Source organism: Oncorhynchus keta, chromosome 20 (genome assembly GCF_023373465.1).
Source record: "Oncorhynchus keta strain PuntledgeMale-10-30-2019 chromosome 20, Oket_V2, whole genome shotgun sequence".
In the NCBI taxonomy this organism is placed as follows: Eukaryota; Metazoa; Chordata; class Actinopteri; order Salmoniformes; family Salmonidae; genus Oncorhynchus; species Oncorhynchus keta.
Genome location: NC_068440.1, coordinates 41,572,461 through 41,594,960, shown reverse-complemented (window position 1 = coordinate 41,594,960; position 22,500 = coordinate 41,572,461). Strand labels below are relative to the sequence as shown.

Genomic DNA, 22,500 nt, shown 5'->3' with positions numbered 1-22,500 from the left:
TACCCTGCAGGTGCCGCCTACACCTGGAAGCAGAGCCTCGGGATAAGTGAAAGACTTGGTGTGCTTTCACCGCTTCCTGTCCTCACTTCTCAGAAATACACGAGTCACGTTGACAAAACCTCTAACACATTTAAACCTAAACCATGTGATGGTTTCTCCTGACTTTTATCTTCCTCGGATCTCATGAATAGATGAAGAAAAAAGGCTGAAAATATTTACAAGAACAAGAGACGACTTGTCTGTGAAGAAATGTCTGTCTGTGAAGAAATGTCTGTCTGTGAAGAAATGTCATGTCTGTCTGTGAAGAAATGTCATGTCTGTCTGTGAAGAAATGTCTGTCTGTGAGAAGAGAAATGTCTGTCTGTGAGAAGAGAAATGTCTGTCTGTGAAGAAATGTCTGTCTGTGAGAAGAGAAATGTCTGTCTGTGAGAAGAGAAATGTCTGTCTGTGAGAAGAGAAATGTCTGTCTGTGAGAAGAGAAATGTCTGTCTGTGAGAAGAGAAATGTCTGTCTGTGAGAAGAGAAATGTCTGTCTGTGAAGAAATGTCTGTCTGTGAGAAGAGAAATGTCTGTCTGTGAGAAGAGAAATGTCTGTCTGTGAGAAGAGAAATGTCTGTCTGTGAGAAGAGAAATGTCTGTCTGTGAGAAGAGAAATGTCTGTCTGTGAGGGGGGGGGTTGATTGGTTGACTGTTGCTGTTCTGATTCCAGATCTGTATATCAGAGAAGTGGACCAAGGCGCCAAACAATCTGGCAATATGTCTTTGTACCCTTTAAGAATTTGTCTACGGCGCCTTGTTGAGAAAAGTGGTCAAGGAAGCTGATTGGTGTCAAAAGTCAAATAGTTTACTCATCGTCTTAGAATCAAATTTGCGATTATCTGATGACAGCGCCCAGCATCAAAAATACTTTTCAAAACCAGCACTGGCGTCAAAAAATCACAAATAGCGATTAAATAAATCACTTACCTTTGAAGATCGTCCTCTGTTTGCAAATCCAATGGGTCCCAGCTACACAACGAATGGTTGTTTTGTTCGATAAAGTCCTCCTTTATATCCCAAAAATGTCAGTTTAGTTGTCGTGCATGATTCAGTCGTTCAACTTGCAGAAACAAACAAATCCAAAAAGTTACTGTTAAAGTGCATCCAAACAAGTCAAACGGTGTTTCTAATTTATCCTCTAAAATCGAAATAAACGATCATATTTAAGACAGAGAATAGTATGTTCAATAGGGAAGATTAGTAACTCAGAGCGCGCACCTCATTCATTCGCTCAACAAGACTACATTTCAAATGAGGGACACCTTTGGAAAAACTACAACTATTTGTTCATTTTTTCAAAAAACAAGCCTGAAACTCTTTCTAAAGACTGTTGACATCTAGTGGAAGCCATAGGAACTGCAATCTGGGAGGAATTATTTTGAGTATCATTGAAATGGCCTGTGACCTCAAAAAATAAAAATATTGATGGATTATCCTCAGGTGTTTGCCTGCCATATCAGTTCTGTTATACTCACAGACATCATTTGAACAGTTTGAGAAACTTCAGAGAGTTTTCTATCCACTGCTACCAATTATAGGCATATCCTAGATTCTGGGCCTGAGTAACAGGCAGTTTACTTTGGGCAAATCAGTCATCCGAAATTCAGGAAACTGCCCCCTCGCTCAGAGAAGTTAAAAATCATATCAAAAGGTTGTATGAAAGCACACTATTCCAGACCAGTCTGCATTTTTTAAGTTCCAATAGTGTTTCTAGCTTAAACGGTTTTAGAGGAGTAGTTTTTGATACTTTTGATACACAATGCTGAGTTCTAGAATCATCATCAGTAATAAACCTATGGGAGGGAAGGGGGAGGGAGGGAGGGAGGGAAGGAGAGAGAGAGAGAGAGAGAGAGAGAGAGAGAGAGAGAGAGAGAGAGAGAGAGAGAGAGAGAGAGAGAGAGAGAGAGAGAGAGAGAGAGAGAGAGAGAGAGAGAGAGAGAGAGAGAGAGGGAATGCAAGCATACAGTTGATGCATAGATTAGTTATCTAAATAAAGAGACAGACATAACAGGGACTAAACAGGAACAAAGAGAGGCCTAGCAGTTGGCCATCCACTCGCTCCCGTGTACCATTCTAATATTATTGGTCACATACACATGGTTAGCAGATGTTATTGGTCACACGGTTAGCAGATGTTATTGGTCAAACGGCTAGCAGATGTTATTGGTCACACGGTTGGCAGATGTTATTGGTCACATGGTTAGCAGATGTTATTGGTCACATACACACGGTTAGCAGATGTTATTGGTCACATGGTTATCAGATGTTATTGGTCACATACACATGGTTAGCAGATGTTATTGGTCACATGGTTATCAGATGTTATTGGTCACATACACATGGTTAGCAGATGTTATTGGTCACATGGTTATCAGATGTTATTGGTCACATGGTTATCAGATGTTATTGGTCACATACACATGGTTAGCAGATGTTATTGGTCACATGGTTAGCAGATGTTATTGGTCACATGGTTAGCAGATGTTATTGGTCACATGGTTAGCAGATGTTATTGGTCACATGGTTAGCAGATGTTATTGGTCACATGGTTATCAGATGTTATTGGTCACATACACATGGTTAGCAGATGTTATTGGTCACACGGTTAGCAGATGTTATTGGTCACATGGTTAGCAGATGTTATTGGTCACATGGTTAGCAGATGTTATTGGTCACATGGTTAACAGATGTTATTGGTCACATACACATGGTTAGCAGATGTTATTGGTCACATGGTTAGCAGATGTTATTGGTCACATGGTTATCAGATGTTATTGGTCACATGGTTATCAGATGTTATTGGTCACATACACATGGTTAGCAGATGTTATTGGTCACATGGTTAGCAGATGTTATTGGTCACATGGTTAACAGATGTTTTTGGTCACATGGTTAGCAGATGTTATTGGTCACATGGTTAGCAGATGTTATTGGTCACATGGTTAGCAGATGTTTTTGGTCACATACACATGGTTAGCAGATGTTATTGGTCACATGGTTAGCAGATGTTATTGTGAGAGGAGTGAAATGCTTGTGCTTTTAGTTCTGGCTCAGACAGTGCAGTAATATCTAACAAGTAATATCTAACAATTCCACAACAACTACCAAATACACACAAATCTAAAGGGAGGAATAATATATACATATAAATATATGGATGAGCGATGGCCGAGCAGCATAGGCAAGATGCAGTAGATGGTATAGAGTACAGTAGACATTATGTAGACATTATTAAAGTGGCATTTATTAAAGTGACTAGTGATCCATTTATTAAAGTGACTAGTGATCCATTTATTAAAGTGACTAGTGATCCATTTATTAAAGTGACCAGTGATCCATTTATTAAAGTGGCCAGTGATCCATTTATTAAAGTGGCCAGTGATCCATTTATTAAAGTGGCCAGTGATCCATTTATTAAAGTGACTAGTGATCCATTTATTAAAGTGGCCAGTGATCCATTTATTAAAGTGGCCAGTGATCTATTTATTAAAGTGACTAGTGATCCATTTATTAAAGTGACTAGTGATCCATTTATTAAAGTGGCCAGTGATCCATTTATTAAAGTGGCCAGTGATCTATTTATTAAAGTGACTAGTGATCCATTTATTAAAGTGGCCAGTGATCCATTTATTAAAGTGGCCAGTGATCCATTTATTAAAGTGACCAGTGATCCATGTATTAAAGTGACTAGTGATCCATTTATTAAAGTGACTAGTGATCTATTTATTAAAGTGGCATTTATTAAAGTGACCAGTGATCCATTTATTAAAGTGACTAGTGATCCATTTATTAAAGTGACTAGTGATCTATTTATTAAAGTAACTAGTGATCCATTTATTAAAGTGGCCAGTGATCCATTTATTAAAGTGACTAGTGATCCATTTATTAAAGTGACCAGTGATCCATTTATTAAAGTGACTAGTGATCCATTTATTAAAGTGACTAGTGATCTATTTATTAAAGTAACTAGTGATCTATTTATTAAAGTGGCCAGTGATCAATTTATTAAAGTGACTAGTGATCCATTTATTAAAGTGACCAGTGTTCCATTATTAAAGTGGCCAGTGATCTATTTATTAAAGTGACCAGTGATCCATTTATTAGTGACTAGTGATCAATTTATTAAAGTGGCTAGTGATCCATTTATTAAAGTGACCAGTGATCCATTTATTAAAGTGACTAGTGATCCATTTATTAAAGTGACCAGTGATCCATTTATTAAAGTGACCAGTGATCCATTTATTAAAGTGACCAGTGATCCATTTATTAAAGTGACCAGTGATCCATTTATTAAAGTGGCCAGTGATTGGGTCTCAACATAGAGCCTCTCTGAGTTAGTGATTGCTGTTTAACAGTCTGATGGCCTTGAGATAGAAGCTGTTCTTCAGTCTCAGCTTTGACGCACCGGTACTGACCTCGCCTTCTGGACGATAGCATCCCTGTTTAACGTATTGTTTAAGGTTAACCCAAAGCCAATGTTTATCGAATCTCAGACTTCTCCTTAACCTTCAATACATTCAATCTTCCCCATGTTCACAGGCCAGAAACAGTTTTCCTGACGCGAAAGTAAAACTCATAAAGTAAAACTCATAACAATGTTATCCTGTAACAAACCATTTACAACCATTAAAACGATGGATATTCTTGTAGAGACTGTATGTGTAATCCCTTCTCTCGGCCCATTCAGGATCAGTGTGAGCTGGTAGGAGTTAACAAGGCAGAGGGAAGACAGGGAAACAAACGCACCCTGAAATGCCACGCAGGCACACAGAGAGAGAGATAAACATAGGCACAGTCTGCACAGGGTAGAAATAGCTCCCGCTCTCTTTTCTCCTTCTCTTTCTTTCTTTCTTTCTTTCTTTCTTTCTTTCTTTCTTTCTTTCTTTCTTCCTCTCTGTCTCCCTTTATCTTATTTGGCATGTCTCTCCCTTATTGTTCTCCGTCTCTCTCTCTCTCCCCTCTCTACCTCTCCACCTCTTGTTCTCTCTCTGTCTCTCTCTCTCTCTCTCTCTCTCCCCTCTCTACCTCTCCACCTCTTGTTCTCTCTCTGTCTCTCTCTCTCTCTCTCTCTCTCTCCCCTCTCTACCTCTCCACCTCTTGTTCTCTCTCTGTCTCTCTCTCTCCCCTCTCTACCTCTCCACCTCTTGTTCTCTCTCTGTCTCTCTCTCTCTCTCTCTCTCTCCCCTCTCTACCTCTCCACCTCTTGTTCTCTCTCTGTCTCTCTCTCTCCCCTCTCTACCTCTCCACCTCTTGTTCTCTCTCTGTCTCTCTCTCTCTCTCTCTCTCTCCCCTCTCTACCTCTTGTTCTCTCTCTCTCTCTTGTATTTGGAGGGTTGTGGAATGGGAGATTAGTTTGTGAATCTTTTCCCACGTTCGTTTCTCTCTCTCCCTCTCTCTCTTCCATGAGGAGATGTGCTAGTAAAGTCAGGTGTAAGACAATCAGGGAAGTCAGTGGAGTGGTATTGATTGGTTCTGCAGGAGCAGAGGAGGAAGACTGGTCTGATCTGATTGGTTCTGCAGCAGTAGTGGAGGAAGACTGGTCTGGTCTGAAACCCTTTTTAGATGGGTGAGAGAAAAAGAGAGAGAGAGTGAAAGTAGGGCCTAAGTTCTTTCTATCTAAGTTAAACATCTCTCTCTCTCTCTCTCTCTCTGTCTCTCTCTCTCTCTGTCTCTCTCTCTGTCTCTCTCTCTGTCTCTCTCTCTGTCTCTCTCTCTGTCTCTAGCTGGTCCTAAGGGTCAGGATGAGCAGAAGAGGTTGACAGTTCACTACACAGCCTCCTCCTCACACTACCAGGAGAATGTGTTCATCGAGGGCAGTCGCCCTCAGTACCTAGAGGACCTGCACACTGAGGCACGGGAGGGGTTAAAGATACTGCAACAAGAAGGTAGTGACACTACACACTACGCACTGCACACTACAAACTGCACACTACACACTGCACACTGCACATTACACACTGAGGCACGGGAGGGGTTATAGATACTGCAACAAGAAGGTAGTGACACTACACACTACGCACTGCACACTACAAACTGCACACTACACACTGCACACTGCACACTACACACTGAGGCACGGGAGGGGTTATAGATACTACAACAAGAAGGTAGTGACACTACACACTGAGACACTGGAGGGGTTATAGATACTACAACAAGAAGGTAGTGACACTACACACTGAGGCACTGGAGGGGTTATAGATACTACAACAAGAAGGTAGTGACACTACACACTGAGACACTGGAGGGGTTATAGATACTACAACAAGAAGGTAGTGACACTACACACTGAGGCACTGGAGGGGTTATAGATACTACAACAAGAAGGTAGTGACACTACACACTGAGGCACGGGAGGGGTTATAGATACTACAACAAGAAGGTAGTGACACTACACACTGAGGCACGGGAGGGGTTATAGATACTACAACAAGAAGGTAGTGACACTACACACTGAGACACGGGAGGGGTTATAGATACTACAACAAGAAGGTAGTGACACTACACACTGAGGCACTGGAGGGGTTATAGATACTACAACAAGAAGGTAGTGACACTACACACTGAGACACTGGAGGGTTATAGATACTACAACAAGAAGGTAGTGACACTACACACTGAGACACTGGAGGGTTATAGATACTACAACAAGAAGGTAGTGACACTACACACTGAGACACGGGAGGGGTTATAGATACTACAACAAGAAGGTAGTGACACTACACACTGAGACACGGGAGGGGTTATAGATACTACAACAAGAAGGTATTGACACTACACACTGAGACACTGGAGGGTTATAGATACTACAACAAGAAGGTAGTGACACTACACACTGAGGCACGGGAGGGGTTATAGATACTACAACAAGAAGGTAGTGACACTACACACTGAGGCACTGGAGGGTTATAGATACTACAACAAGAAGGTAGTGACACTACACACTGAGACACTGGAGGGGTTATAGATACGACAACAAGAAGGTAGTGACACTACACACTGAGGCACTGGAGGGGTTATAGATACTACAACAAGAAGGTAGTGACACTACACACTGAGACACTGGAGGGTTATAGATACTACAACAAGAAGGTAGTGCCACTACACACTGAGGCACTGGAGGGGTTATAGATACTACAACAAGAAGGTAGTGACACTACACACTGAGACACTGGAGGGTTATAGATACTACAACAAGAAGGTATTGACACTACACACTGAGACACTGGAGGGTTATAGATACTACAACAAGAAGGTAGTGACACTACACACTGAGACACTGGAGGGTTATAGATACTACAACTAGAAGGTATTGACACTACACACTGAGACACTGGAGGGTTATAGATACTACAACAAGAAGGTAGTGACACTACACACTGAGACACTGGAGGGGTTATAGATACTACAACTAGAAGGTAGTGACACTACACACTGAGACACTGGAGGGGTTATAGATACTACAACAAGAAGGTAGTGACACTACACACTGAGACACTGGAGGGGTTATAGATACTACAACAAGAAGGTATTGACACTACACACTGAGACACTGGAGGGGTTATAGATACTACAACAAGAAGGTAGTGACACTACACACTGAGACACTGGAGGGGTTATAGATACTACAACTAGAAGGTAGTGACACTACACACTGAGACACTGGAGGGGTTATAGATACTACAACAAGAAGGTAGTGACACTACACACTGAGACACTGGAGGGGTTATAGATACTACAACAAGAAGGTATTGACACTACACACTGAGACACGGGAGGGGTTATAGATATTACAACAAGAAGGTAGTGACACTACACACTGAGACACGGGAGGGGTTATAGATACTACAACAAGAAGGTAGTGACACTACACACTGAGACACGGGAGGGGTTATAGATACTACAACAAGAAGGTAGTGACACTACACACTACACACTGAGACACGGGAGGGGTTATAGATACTACAACAAGAAGGTAGTGACACTACACACTGAGACACTGGAGGGGTTATAGATACTACAACAAGAAGGTAGTGACACGACACACTGAGATACTGGAGGGGTTATAGATACTAGAACAAGAAGGTAGTGACACTACACACTGAGACACTGGAGGGGTTATAGATACGACAACAAGAAGGTAGTGACACTGCACACTGAGGCACGGGAGGGGTTATAGATACTACAACAAGAAGGTAGTGACACTACACACTGAGGCACGGGAGGGGTTATAGATACTACAACAAGAAGGTAGTGACACTACACACTGAGACACTGGAGGGTTATAGATACTACAACAAGAAGGTAGTGACACTACACACTGAGACACTGGAGGGGTTATAGATACTACAACAAGAAGGTAGTGACACTACACACTGAGACACTGGAGGGGTTATAGATACTACAACAAGAAGGTAGTGACACTACACACTGAGGCACGGGAGGGGTTATAGATACTACAACAAGAAGGTAGTGACACTACACACTGAGGCACAGGAGGGGTTATAGATACTACAACAAGAAGGTAGTGACACTGCACACTGAGACACGGGAGGGTTATAGATACTACAACAAGAAGGTAGTGACACTACACACTGAGACACGGGAGGGGTTATAGATACTACAACAAGAAGGTAGTGACACTACACACTGAGGCACTGGAGGGGTTATAGATACTACAACAAGAAGGTAGTGACACACACACTGAGGCACTGGAGGGGTTATAGATACTACAACAAGAAGGTAGTGACACTACACACTGAGGCACTGGAGGGTTATAGATACTACAACAAGAAGGTAGTGACACTACACACTGAGGCACGGGAGGGGTTATAGATACTACAACAAGAAGGTAGTGACACTACACACTGAGACACTGGAGGGGTTATAGATACTACAACAAGAAGGTAGTGACACTACACACTGAGACACGGGAGGGTTATAGATACTACAACAAGAAGGTAGTGACACTACACACTGAGACACGGGAGGGGTTATAGATACTACAACAAGAAGGTAGTGACACTACACACTGAGACACTGGAGGGGTTATAGATACTACAACAAGAAGGTAGTGACACTACACACTGAGACACGGGAGGGGTTATAGATACTACAACAAGAAGGTAGTGACACTACACACTGAGACACTGGAGGGGTTATAGATACTACAACAAGAAGGTAGTGACACTACACACTGAGACACTGGAGGGGTTATAGATACTACAACAAGAGGGGGTACACACTACACACTGAGATAGGGGTTATACAACAAGAAGGTAGTGACACTACACACTGAGACACGGGAGGGGTTATAGATACTACAACAAGAAGGTAGTGACACTACACACTGAGACACTGGAGGGGTTATAGATACTACAACAAGAAGGTAGTGACACTACACACTGAGACACGGGAGGGGTTATAGATACTACAACAAGAAGGTAGTGACACTACACACTGAGGCACACTGAGACACTGGACTGGAGGGGTTATAGATACTACAACAAGAAGGTAGTGACACTACACACTGAGACACGGGAGGGTTATAGATACTACAACAAGAAGGTAGTGACACTACACACTGAGACACTGGAGGGGTTATAGATACTACAACAAGAAGGTAGTGACACTACACACTGAGGCACGGGAGGGGTTATAGATACTACAACAAGAAGGTAGTGACACTACACACTACACACTGAGACACGGGAGGGGTTATAGATACTACAACAAGAAGGTAGTGACACTACACACTACACACTGAGACACTGGAGGGGTTATAGATACTACAACAAGAAGGTAGTGTACACAGTGACACTGGAGGGGTTATAGATACTACAACAAGAAGGTAGTGACACTACACACTGAGGCACGGGAGGGGTTATAGATACTACAACAAGAAGGTAGTGACACTACACACACACTGAGACACTGGAGGGGTTATAGATACTACAACAAGAAGGTAGTGACACTACACACTGAGGCACTGGAGGGGTTATAGATACTACAACAAGAAGGTAGTGACACTACACACTGAGACACTGGAGGGGTTATAGATACTACAACAAGAAGGTAGTGACACTACACACTGAGACACTGGAGGGTTATAGATACTACAACAAGAAGGTAGTGACACTACACACTACACACTGAGACACTGGAGGGGTTATAGATACTACAACAAGAAGGTAGTGACACTACACACTGAGACACTGGAGGGGAGTTATAGATACTACAACAAGAAGGTAGTGACACTACACACTGAGACACTGGAGGGGTTATAGATACTACAACAAGAAGGTAGTGACACTACACACTGAGTGACACTACAACAAGAAGGTAGTGACACTACACACTGAGACACTGGAGGGGTTATAGATACTACAACAAGAAGGTAGTGACACTACACACTACACACTGAGACACTGGAGGGGTTATAGATACTACAACAAGAAGGTAGTGACACTACACACTGAGACACTGGAGGGGTTATAGATACTACAACAAGAAGGTAGTGACACTACACACTGAGACACTGGAGGGGTTATAGATACTACAACAAGAAGGTAGTGACACTACACACTGAGACACTGGAGGGGTTATAGATACTACAACAAGAAGGTAGTGACACTACACACTGAGGCACTGGAGGGGTTATAGATACTACAACAAGAAGGTAGTGACACTACACACTGAGGCACGGGAGGGGTTATAGATACTACAACAGAAGGTAGTGACACTACACACTACACACTGAGACACTACACACTGAGGAGGGGTTATAGATACTACAACAAGAAGGTAGTGACACTACACACTGAGACACTGGAGGGGTTATAGATACTACAACAAGAAGGTAGTGACACTACACACTGAGGCACTGGAGGGTTATAGATACTACAACAAGAAGGTAGTGACACTACACACTGAGGCACTGGAGGGTTATAGATACTACAACAAGAAGGTAGTGACACTACACACTGAGACACTGGAGGGGTTATAGATACTACAACAAGAAGGTAGTGACACTACACACTGAGACACTGGAGGGGTTATAGATACTACAACAAGAAGGTAGTGACACTACACACTGAGTGACACTACAACAAGAAGGTAGTGACACTACACACTGAGACACTGGAGGGGTTATAGATACTACAACAAGAAGGTAGTGACACTACACACTGAGACACTGGAGGGGTTATAGATACTACAACAAGAAGGTAGTGACACTACACACTGAGACACTGGAGGGGTTATAGATACTACAACAAGAAGGTAGTGACACTACACACTGAGGCACTGGAGGGGTTATAGATACTACAACAAGAAGGTAGTGACACTACACACTGAGACACGGGAGGGGTTATAGATACTACAACAAGAAGGTAGTGACACTACACACTGAGACACTGGAGGGGTTATAGATACTACAACAAGAAGGTAGTGACACTACACACTGAGACACTGGAGGGGTTATAGATACTACAACAAGAAGGTAGTGACACTACACACTGAGACACTGGAGGGTTATAGATACTACAACAAGAAGGTAGTGACACTACACACTGAGACACTGGAGGGGTTATAGATACTACAACAAGAAGGTAGTGACACTACACACTGAGACACGGGAGGGGTTATAGATACTACAACAAGAAGGTAGTGACACTACACACTGAGGCACTGGAGGGGTTATAGATACTACAACAAGAAGGTAGTGACACTACACACTGAGACACGGGAGGGGTTATAGATACTACAACAAGAAGGTAGTGACACTACACACTACACACTACAAACTGCACACTACACACTGAGGCACGGGAGGGGTTATAGATACTACAACAGCAGGGGCAGCATTACACACTGAGACACGGGAGGGGTTATAGATACTACAACAGCAGGGGCAGCATTACACACTCTAAACAGTAACAATATAAGATAAAGTTCATTTTGAAAGTATTCATGCCCCTTTACTTTTTCCACATTTTGTTATGTTACGTCTTGTTCTAAAATGGATGAAATAAAAATGTGTCCTTATCAATGTACACACAATACCCCCATAATGACATCACAATACCCCATAATGACATCACAATACCCCATAATGACATCACAATACCCCATAATGACATCACAATACCCCATAATGAAACCACAAAACCCCATAATGACATCACAATACCCCATAATGACATCACAATACCCCATAATGACATCACAATACCCCATAATGAAACCACAAAACCCCATAATAACATCACAATACCCCATAATGACATCACAATACCCCATAATGACATCACAATACCCCATAATGAAACCACAAAACCCCATAATGACATCACAATACCCCATAATGACATCACAATACCCCATAATGACATCACAATACCCCATAATGACATCACAATACCCCATAATGACATCACAATACCCCATAATGAAACCACAAAACCCCATAATGACATCACAATACCCCATAATGACATCACAATACCCCATAATGACATCACAATACCCCATAATGAAACCACAAAACCCCATAATGACATCACAATACCCCATAATGAAACCACAATACCCCATAATGACATCACAATACCCCATAATGAGAAACTGTAAGCAAATATTATTAAATATTAAAGATTTTTTTTTAAAACCTCATATCATATTTACATAAGTATTCAGACCCTTTACTTAGTACTTTGTTGAAGCACCTTCGGCAGCGATTAAAGCCTTAAGTCTTCTTGGGTATGATACTTGGCACACCTGTTTTGGGGGAGTTTCTCCCATTGCTCTCTGCAGATCCTCTCAAGCTCTGTCAGGTTGGATGTAGAGCGTCGCTGCACAGCTATTTTCAGGTCTCTCCAGAGATGTTAGATCGGGTTCAAGTCCGGGCTCTGGCTGGGCCACTCAAGGACATTCAGAGACTTGTCCCGAAGCAACTCCTGCATTGTCTTGGCTGTGTGCTTAGGAAGGTGAACCTTCTCTCCAGTCTGAAGTCCTGGTTTTCACCAAGGATCTCTCTTTACTTGGCTCCGTTCATCTTTCCCTCGATCCTGACGAGGTCCTGAGCTCTCTGGAGCAACTTTTTGTCAAGAAACTCTCTGTACTTTGCTCCGTTCATCTTTCCCGACTAGTCTCCCAGTCCCTGCCACTGACAACATCCCCACAGCATGATGCTGCCACCACAATGCTTCACCGTAGGGATGGTGCCAGGTTTCCTTCAGACGTGACCATTGGCATTCAGGCCAAAGAGTTCAATCTTGGTGTCATCAGACCAGAGAATCTTGTTTCTTGTGTCTGAGAGTCTTTAGGTGCCTTTTGGCAAACTCCAAGCAGGCTGTCATGTGCCTTTTACTGAGGAGTGGCTTCAATCTACGGACAATTCCTTCAACCTCATGACTTGGCATTTGCTCTGACATGCATCAACTGTTGGACCTTATATAGACAGGTGTGTGCCTTTCCAAATCATGTCCGATCAATTGAATTTACCACAGGTGGACTCCAATCAAGTTGTAGAAACATCTCAAGGATAATCAATGGAAACAGGATGCACCAGAGCTCAAGTCTCATAGCAAAGGGTCTGAATAATTATGTAAATAAAAGGGTGTGAATAATTATGTAGATAAAAGGGTGCAGATAATTATGTAAATAAAGGGGTGTGGATAATTATGTAAATAAAGGGGTGTGAATAATTATGTAAATAAAAGGGTCTGAATAATTATGTAAATAAAGGTATTACATGTAAATGTGGTATTTCTGGGTTTTTTGCTTGTCATTATGGGTGTCACGCCTGCTCCCGCGTCTCCTTCATTGTGCTGTCACCATCATCACACCATCACTGGTCATCCCCAAAGCCAACACCTCCTTTGGCCGCCTTTCCTTCCAGTTCTCTGCTGCCACTGACTGGAACTAATTGCAAAAATCACTGAAGCTGGAGACTTTTATTTCCCTCACTAACTTTAAACGTCAGCTATCTGAGCAGCTAACCGATCGCTGCAGCTGTACATAGCCCATCTGTAAATAGCCCACCCAATCTACCTACCTCATCCCCATACTGTTTTTATTTACCTTTTTGCACAGCAGTATCACTACTTATACATCATCATCATCTGCTCATCTATCACTCCAGTGTTAATCTGCTAAATTGTAATTACTTTGCTACTATGGCCTATTTATTGCCATACCTCCTCACGCCATTTGCACACACTGTATGTAGACTTTAATTTTTCTCTATTGTGTTATTGACTGTACGTTTGTTTATGTGTAACTCTGTGTTGTTGTTTGTGTAGAGCTGCTTTCCTTTATCTTGGCCAGGTCGCAGTTGTAAATGATAACTGGTTCTCAACTGGCCTCACCTGGTTAAATAAAGGTGAAATTAAAAAATAAATCAAATAAAAAGAAAACACACAGCTATTTTGGACTCACCTGGACTCTCATTACCTTGTTGTTCACCCCCCCACCCCCCTCTATATCTGTGTGCTCCTCAGTTTGTTCCCCGTGTCAGAATTATTGTCGTTATGTCGTTTTGTTCAGATGATGTTCTTGTTTTGATGTCCGTTTTCCCAGGTAAATGTTCACTCCCTGTATTTGCTTCTCATCTCTAGCGCCGCTCCTCCCCTCCACTGGGGTATCGTGTGTAGATATATTTTTAAATTGTTTTAATCCATTTTACAATTAAGCTTCAACGTAAACAAAATGTGGAAAAAAGTGAAAGGGGTCTGAATACTTTCCGAACGCCCTGTATGTTCTCACTACTCCCTACAAGAGGGTGAGTACTACACACTCTAAACAGTATACAATATGAAGATGTGTACTCAGACCATATCACAGGGGTTCAACTCCAGATGGTTAAATGTCGTTGTTGGAGCTACCGTGTATGGGTTTATCTGTGATCGAATAACCTTTTTTATGATTCTCCATCAGAATATAATAATGGAGTGGGCTTTCAGGATGACCAGAGTGGCCTCGTAAGTAGTGGTTCATTTAAAGCAATCTTATGTGACTAAGAGAGCGGAGCAGACAACAGCTTCTGCACAGAGACACAGAGACGGAATACCTTGTTTCCCTAACACCCACTCCTGTAATCCCTCTCTGCAGCCAGGACAGGATGTCAGCGCCAACCACTGGGATGGATGTCAGGAGTCCGGAAGCACCGCCGGGAATTCTGTTACCGCGGCGACCTCCGCTGTATCGTCAGCCATGTCCACGAGACCCGTGATCACGCGCCAAGGTAAAGGACAAGATCGTTTTTTGTGTCTGTGTGTGTGTCTGTATGTGTGTGTGTGCTCTACTGGGTCTCTTCTGTCTCTACTGGGAGTCTACTCTCTCTACTGGGTCTCTTCTGTCTCTACTGGGTATCTTCTGTCTCTACTGGGTCTCTAATGTCTATCTGTTGGGTCTCTACTGGGTCTCTTCTGTCTCTACTGGGTCTCTTCTGTCTCTACAGGGTCTCTTCTGTCTCTACAGGGTCTCTTCTGTCTCTACTGGGAATCTACTCTCTCTACTGGGTCTCTACTGTCTCTCTGTTGGGTCTCTTCTGTCTCTACTGGGTCTATTAAGTCTCTACTGGGTCTCTTCTGTCTCTACTGGGTCTCTTCTGTCTCTACTGGGTCTCTTCTGTCTCTACTGGGAATCTACTCTCTCTACTGGGTCTCTTCTGTTGCTACTGGGTATCTTCTGTCTCTACTGGGTCTCTACTGTCTCTCTGTTGGGTCTCTACTGGGTCTATTAAGTCTCTACTAGGTCTCTACTGTCTCTCTGTTGGGTCTCTACTGGGTCTCTTCTGTCTCTACTGGGTCTATTAAGTCTCTACTGGGCCTATTAAGTCTCTACTGGGTCTCTTCTGTCTCTACTGGGTTTGTACTGTCTCTCTGTTGAGTCTCTACTGGGTCTCTTCTGTCTCTACTGGGACTCGTCTGTCTCTACTGGGTCTCGTCTGTCTCTACTGGGTCTCTTCTGTCTCTACTGAGTCTCTTCTGTGTCTCTACTGGGTCTCTTCTGGGTCTCTTCTGTCTCTACTGAGTCTCTTCTGTCTCTACTGAGTCTCTTCTGTCTCTACTGAGTCTCTTCTGTCTCTACTGAGTCTCTTCTGTCTCTACTGAGTCTCTTCTGTCTCTACTGAGATTCTTCTTGGTCTCTTCTATCTCTACTGGGTCTCTTCTATCTCTACTGGGTCTCTTCTATCTCTACTGGGTCTCTTCTATCTCTACTGGGTCTCTTCTCGGTCTCTACTGGGTCTCTTCTGGGTCTCTACTGGGTCTCTACTGGGTCTCTTCTATCTCTACTGGGTCTCTTCTATCTCGGTCTCTACTGAGTCTCTTCTGTCTATACTGAGTCTCTTCTGTCTCTACTGAGTCTCTTCTGTCTCTACTGAGTCTCTTCTGTCTCTACTGAGTCTCTTCTAGGTCTCTACTGGGTCTCTACCGGGTCTCTTCTATCTCTACTGGGTCTCTACTGTCTACTGGGTCTCTTCTGGGTCTCCACTGGGTCTCTTCTGGGTCTCTATACTGTCTCTACTGGGTCTCTACTGTCTACTGGGTCTCTACTGTCTACTGGGTCTCTACTGTCTACTGTGGTTAGATTCTGTTTAGACCTGTCGACAAAACCAGAGGATCTCGTTACACACAAAGAATAGTCAAAGCACACACGCATGCGCACACACGCACGCACTCACACACACGCACGCACGCATGCGCGAGCACACACACACACACACAGACACACACACACACACAGAGAGAGCTGTAGTTTGTTACTGTCTTAGAATGTCTCTACCATCCAAATAGTGCTCTGCCTCTTCCTGGTATGTCCCAGCTTGGGGGCAAGGCTCTGAATCCCATAATACTCACTGATTCCCTCTCACTGAATCTCATTGTAATTTACAACCAGACCCTCTGAGTTCCTGAAGCCTAAACCATTCCAACTTGAACTGGCAAAATGACCATATAACCATGTTAGCGACAGTTACGAAAACGAAGAACGCCGTGAGAATAAAAAATAACAGTCATAACTGTTGACTGAAGACGGGACGGTCAGCCGTTTGTGCGGTTGATTCCGTTTCTGTGGTAACACAGCCTCTTAAATGAACGGGATGAAACTTCGCTCCTAAACGACCGTCGCGTCAGCACCGGGTTAGGAGAGGAAACAATATGTCTTCTTCGTTGTGGTTTTGTTATTTTCGAACGCTTATTACGGAGGCCGTAGTCATTTGGTTGGCCAATTACCATCCATCCAAAATCCCATGACCGTCACAGCCCTAAATCCAACACATTTCTGTCCTTCTCTTTGAAAAATCTTCCCACCCAAACACTATTCCAATCGTTCACTCTTGAATCCGACTGTGATTCTCAATATCGTATATAATATATTAACTCTCCTCCCTCTTCATCTCTCCTTTCATCCCTTTCGAATCAAATCAAACTTTTAAAGTGCATTTAAACCCGCATCACATCTTTACTCATAAATCCACTTGTCTTATCTTTCATCCTCCTCTAAACCCTCTTCTCTCAGGCTCCACGTTCAAACCTCTGAACCCAGTGAAAAGACTAGAGAAGAAGAAGAACAGGAGCAGGAGGACAACCATCATGGGCATACCCCAGCAGGTCCAGAGAGAGCTGGGTACGTATGTAGTGGATGGATTGTAATGAGCTGGGTACGTATGTAGAGGATGGATTGTACTGAGCTGGGTACGTATGTAGCGGATGGATTGTACTGAGCTGGGTACGTATGTAGTGGATGGATTGTACTGAGCTGGGTACGTATGTAGTGGATGGATTGTACTGAGCTGGGTACGTATGTAGCGGATGGATTGTACTGAGCTGGGTACGTATGTAGTGGATGGATTGTACTGAGCTGGGTACGTATGTAGTGGATGGATTGTACTGAGCTGGGTACGTATGTAGTGGATGGATTGTACTGAGCTGGGTACGTATGTACTGGATGGATTGTACTGAGTTTCACTTTACGAAGTCCCCGCGAACCAACAACGTTCCAGGGTTCGTGGTTTCACTGAATAAAATGGGATCTATACTGAACGAATTCGCCTTAGCCACCTTGTCATTTAAGAAGTCAAATCAACGGTACGATCTTTTGTCATATTCAAACGATGTTTTCCCGCCGTTCTCCTTCTAGACCTGCACAGCGGGTCTGCGTACCAAGTTCCTTCCAAGCTCCCGAACGGCTCTGGAGGACAAGGTAGTGACGGCCAACCAGATGTGGTCGTCATCCCCAACATCGATGGAGAGACCCCTCTAGCCAACCACGATGGAGCTAAAGTACATGTCTCAGAACTGGCGGTGAGGCTTGTTTTTACTTTTACAACCCCAGCTGATCAAGTACATTTATTTTCTGCTTTACGTTACAGTGTCATACTTTTAATTACAGACGGCTACGTTCATGACAAAACATAACTTCGGTTTTATTTCCAATAAGGATTCTTTGAAAATAAGGTAGTTATTGTTCATGTTAAACAAGAATTCACTAAAATGACTATAATTACAACTAATCTCACCTAAATAGGCATCCAGAGAGGATCAGCTGTTGAGACACCACCTCCAGTCTGTTTACAGGGACGACCAGGGCTTCAGGCACCACAGGGGACTGGACTCTCGTCTCTCCTCCGCCCAGAGGCCCAGATCTCTGGCCGTGCCGGGCACGACCTCCTCTTGCTCGGTTGGATTGCCCAACTTCCTCCAGGAGCCACTTGTGAGTGAACTGTGTGTTTTTCTCCACGTTTCTTCCATCTATACGGAAATGTTTGCCCCCACTACTGGATAAACAATGTCTGCTAAATGGCACTTATTTCCCTGGGATGTTGCTGGTCACGTCACATGGTCATCTACCATCAAGCTTGTTATCTGAACCACTGAAATAAGATACATATCCTTACAGCTCCACAGTTCTCTACATAGTATGACAGCTCCACAGTTCTCTACATAGTATGACAGCTCCACAGTTCTCTACATAGTATGACAGCTCCACAGTTCTCTACATAATATGACAGCTCCACAGTTCTCTACATATCCTTACAGCTCCACAGTTCTCTACATAGTTTAACAGCTCCACAGTTCTCTACATAGTTTAACAGCTCCACAGTTCTCTACATAGTATGACAGCTCCACAGTTCTCTACATAGTTTAACAGCTCCACAGTTCTCTACATAGTTTGACAGCTCCACAGTTCTCTACATAGTATGACAGCTCCACAGTTCTCTACATAGTATGACAGCTCCACAGTTCTCTACATAGTATGACAGCTCCACAGTTCTCTACATAGTATGACAGCTCCACAGTTCTCTACATAGTATGACAGCTCCACAGTTCTCTACATAGTATGACAGCTCCACAGTTCTCTACATAGTTTGACAGCTCCACAGTTCTCTACATAGTTTGACAGCTCCACAGTTCTCTACATAGTATGACAGCTCCACAGTTCTCTACATAGTATGACAGCTCCACAGTTCTCTACATAGTATAACAGCTCCACAGTTCTCTACATAGTTTGACAGCTCCACAGTTCTCTACATAGTTTGACAGCTCCACAGTTCTCTGCATAGTTTTCCACAGTTCTCTACATAGTTTGACAGCTCCACAGTTCTCTACATAGTAGGACAGCTCCACAGTTCTCTACATAATATGACAGCTCCACAGTTCTCTACATAGTATGACAGCTCCACAGTTCTCTACATAGTATGACAGCTCCACAGTTCTCTACATAGTATGACAGCTCCACAGTTCTCTACATAGTTTAACAGCTCCACAGTTCTCTACATAGTATGACAGCTCCACAGTTCTCTACATAGTATGACAGCTCCACAGTTCTCTACATAATATGACAGCTCCACAGTTCTCTACATAATATGACAGCTCCACAGTTCTCTACATAGTATGACAGCTCCACAGTTCTCTACATAATATGACAGCTCCACAGTTCTCTACATAATATGACAGCTCCACAGTTCTCTACATAGTATGACAGCTCCACAGTTCTCTACATAGTATGACAGCTCCACAGTTCTCTACATAGTATGACAGCTCCACAGTTCTCTACATAGTATGACAGCTCCACAGTTCTCTACATAGTTTAACAGCTCCACAGTTCTCTGCATAGTTTGACAGCTCCACAGTTCTCTACATAGTTTGACAGCTCCACAGTTCTCTACATAGTTTGACAGCTCCACAGTTCTCTACATAGTATGACAGCTCCACAGTTCTCTACATAGTAGGACAGCTCCACAGTTCTCTACATAATATGACAGCTCCACAGTTCTCTACATAGTATGACAGCTCCACAGTTCTCTACATAGTATGACAGCTCCACAGTTCTCTACATAATATGACAGCTCCACAGTTCTCTACATAATATGACAGCTCCACAGTTCTCTACATAATGACAGCTCCACAGTTCTCTACATAATATGACAGCTCCACAGTACACTACATAGTATGACAGCTCCACAGTTCTCTACATAATATGACAGCTCCACAGTACACTACATAGTATGACAGCTCCACAGTTCTCTACATAGTATGACAGCTCCACAGTACACTACATAGTATGACAGAGCCACAGCTCCATGTTGATCCTTGTGTTTGCCTCCTCCCAGGGTCCGGTGATGTCCATCTCTCCCCAGGCCACCTACTTGTCTAAGATCATCCCCAACGCCTACCTGCCGGCCTCCGTCGACGTCATACAGATTGACCGCAGAACCAGCCATACCAATGGAAACAATGGGAAAGGAACGGTACACACCGTCAGCAAGAGCAGCCCGGCATCTGTGTCGTCAGTAAGCCCTGCGTCTTCGAGGAGGTCGGGTGGCGATGGTTGCTATGATGGCGGCGAAGCCCTTTCCCATGGTGACAGTAGTTCCCGTGACAATGGCTCTACGGCGACCACACGCTCAGCGACTTCGGGATCCGGCTGGAGCCACTCGCAGTCTTCCGAGATGATCAAGTCCAACTCCTCCGCCATCTCCTCCACGAAGGGGAGCTTCGGACCTGCTAACTCACAGACAGTGAGCCTCGTTGGGCAGGAGAGACTGCTGCAGCAGCCTGGTGCTGGGGACCAGGACCTGGTGAGCCTACAAAGCTCAGCTAGCTGGGTCAGCAGCACTAGTAAGGTTACTGGTACTGCAACTGCTCAGGGGGGACCTGAGTCGGATCTATCTGGGCCTGTCAGTGCTGGGGAGATGAGCGATGTTGGAGACTCTCACAGATTCTCTCGCAGTCTGTCGGTCATGAAGACCAAGCTGCCCCCGGCTCCCCCCAGGAGAACCAACTCTTTGCACCATGAGGAGATGATAAAGAGGCGACTGGTGGAGATTAAAGACCTAAGTGACTCTGTGGGTGGGGAGGTGGAGACTGCGGAGGACACAAGCTTGGTTACTATTGAGATCTCTAAAGAGCTCTACAAAGAAATCACAAAGAGCTCTATCCCTGTATCCAACTCATCTGCGTTTAACTCTTTAAATGGTACAAGATCCTCCACAGCCTCTAATCCTCTGAGTCCCACACAGCCCCCCCCTGGTGGTAGGCCAGGGTCCAGCAGCTCTTCCCCACAGAAAGCTCCCTCAGAGGGAGATACATTTGAAAAGACCATGTCCCCCTCCAGTGGGTACTCAACGCAGAGTGGAACGCCGACGCTCTCCCTCAAGGGGATCTTCCCTTTCGCCTCGCCAGGTAAACACCAGAAGATGCCGGTCAAACCGGAACGTTCCGGTTCAAGAGCTTCCTCCTCGGCAGCCTCTGTCTCGTCTTCCCTCAACTCCCTGTCTTCAGTCACCTCAGAACACATCAATCAAGAGGCTTCAAAAAACATCCCTAGCACACCCCAGCAGGCCTCCCCACCTCCGCCTCTAAGGACAACAGAAAAGCCACCAACGGTGACCACGGTGACCCCGACCCGTTGCTCTGCATCCATGGCGATCAGAGAGCTGCTTAACATTCCGCCACCCCCCAACATCAAAGCCCCTTCCCCGCCACCCCCGGAAACCTGGGTCCACAACAGACACACCTTCGAACTGCTGTGCGGTCCTTGCCCCAACGTCAACAGGCTAGCACAGCTCCAGAGGCAACAGGAACTAAAAGATGAAGCTGACATCATTAAGCAAAAGCAGGAAACTCAAACTGAAGCTAGCAAAGAGCCTCAAGGCTCAGATGAAAAGCAGGCTACCGTAGAGGAAGTCCCTTTGATAAAATCAGAAAGCAAATACATTGTTTCGAAAGAAGAAACTGAGCCTACGCTAGAGCAGGTGTCTGGGGTATCCGATTGTGTTAGTCAGGGAGTCGAGAGCACAGAAAGTCAAACGAAAGAAAAAGGAAGTTCGGCGATGATCGCAGAGAGGGTAGAAGCAAGTGTAGAGGTCCAGAACCAGAACCAAAACCAGGAGCAGAGTAGTAGTAGTATTGTACAGGTCAAGGATCAAGAAGAGAGTCTGGAGACACAAGTTAG

General features: G+C 44.0%; 1 protein-coding gene and 2 long non-coding RNA genes across 6 annotated transcripts in view; all 3 read left to right on the top strand.

The window, feature by feature from the left end:
- Nucleotides 1-22,500, top strand: part of kiaa1522 (KIAA1522 ortholog) — a 126,111-nt gene that overhangs the window by 100,310 nt on the left and 3,301 nt on the right. Inside the window, exons 3-8 of one of the 3 annotated variants that reach the window (XM_052472896.1) lie at nt 5,763-5,924; nt 15,155-15,283; nt 17,563-17,670; nt 18,184-18,347; nt 18,571-18,756; nt 20,657-22,500. The exon at nt 20,657-22,500 is cut by the window's right edge and continues 2,189 nt beyond it. In XM_052472896.1, the coding sequence (XP_052328856.1) occupies nt 5,763-5,924; nt 15,155-15,283; nt 17,563-17,670; nt 18,184-18,347; nt 18,571-18,756; nt 20,657-22,500 (2,593 nt within the window). Of the gene's footprint in view, nt 1-5,762; nt 5,925-14,561; nt 15,021-15,150; nt 15,284-17,562; nt 17,671-18,183; nt 18,348-18,570; nt 18,757-20,656 lie in introns of those variants that run through there. The other 2 variants (XM_035766579.2, XM_052472895.1) reach the window with 2 other exon arrangements.
- On the top strand, nt 6,238-11,537 carry LOC127910025 (uncharacterized). 2 transcript variants are annotated; one of them, XR_008073687.1, is made up of 3 exons: nt 6,238-6,311; nt 9,000-9,219; nt 11,375-11,537. It is a non-coding gene; the product is annotated as an uncharacterized LOC127910025 (long non-coding RNA). The 2 variants fall into 2 exon arrangements; XR_008073686.1 differs by lacking the exon at nt 6,238-6,311 and adding an exon at nt 8,872-8,945.
- LOC127910024 (uncharacterized) lies at nt 6,764-8,808 on the top strand. Its single transcript, XR_008073685.1, has 4 exons — nt 6,764-6,804; nt 8,399-8,508; nt 8,673-8,727; nt 8,782-8,808. It is a non-coding gene; the product is annotated as an uncharacterized LOC127910024 (long non-coding RNA).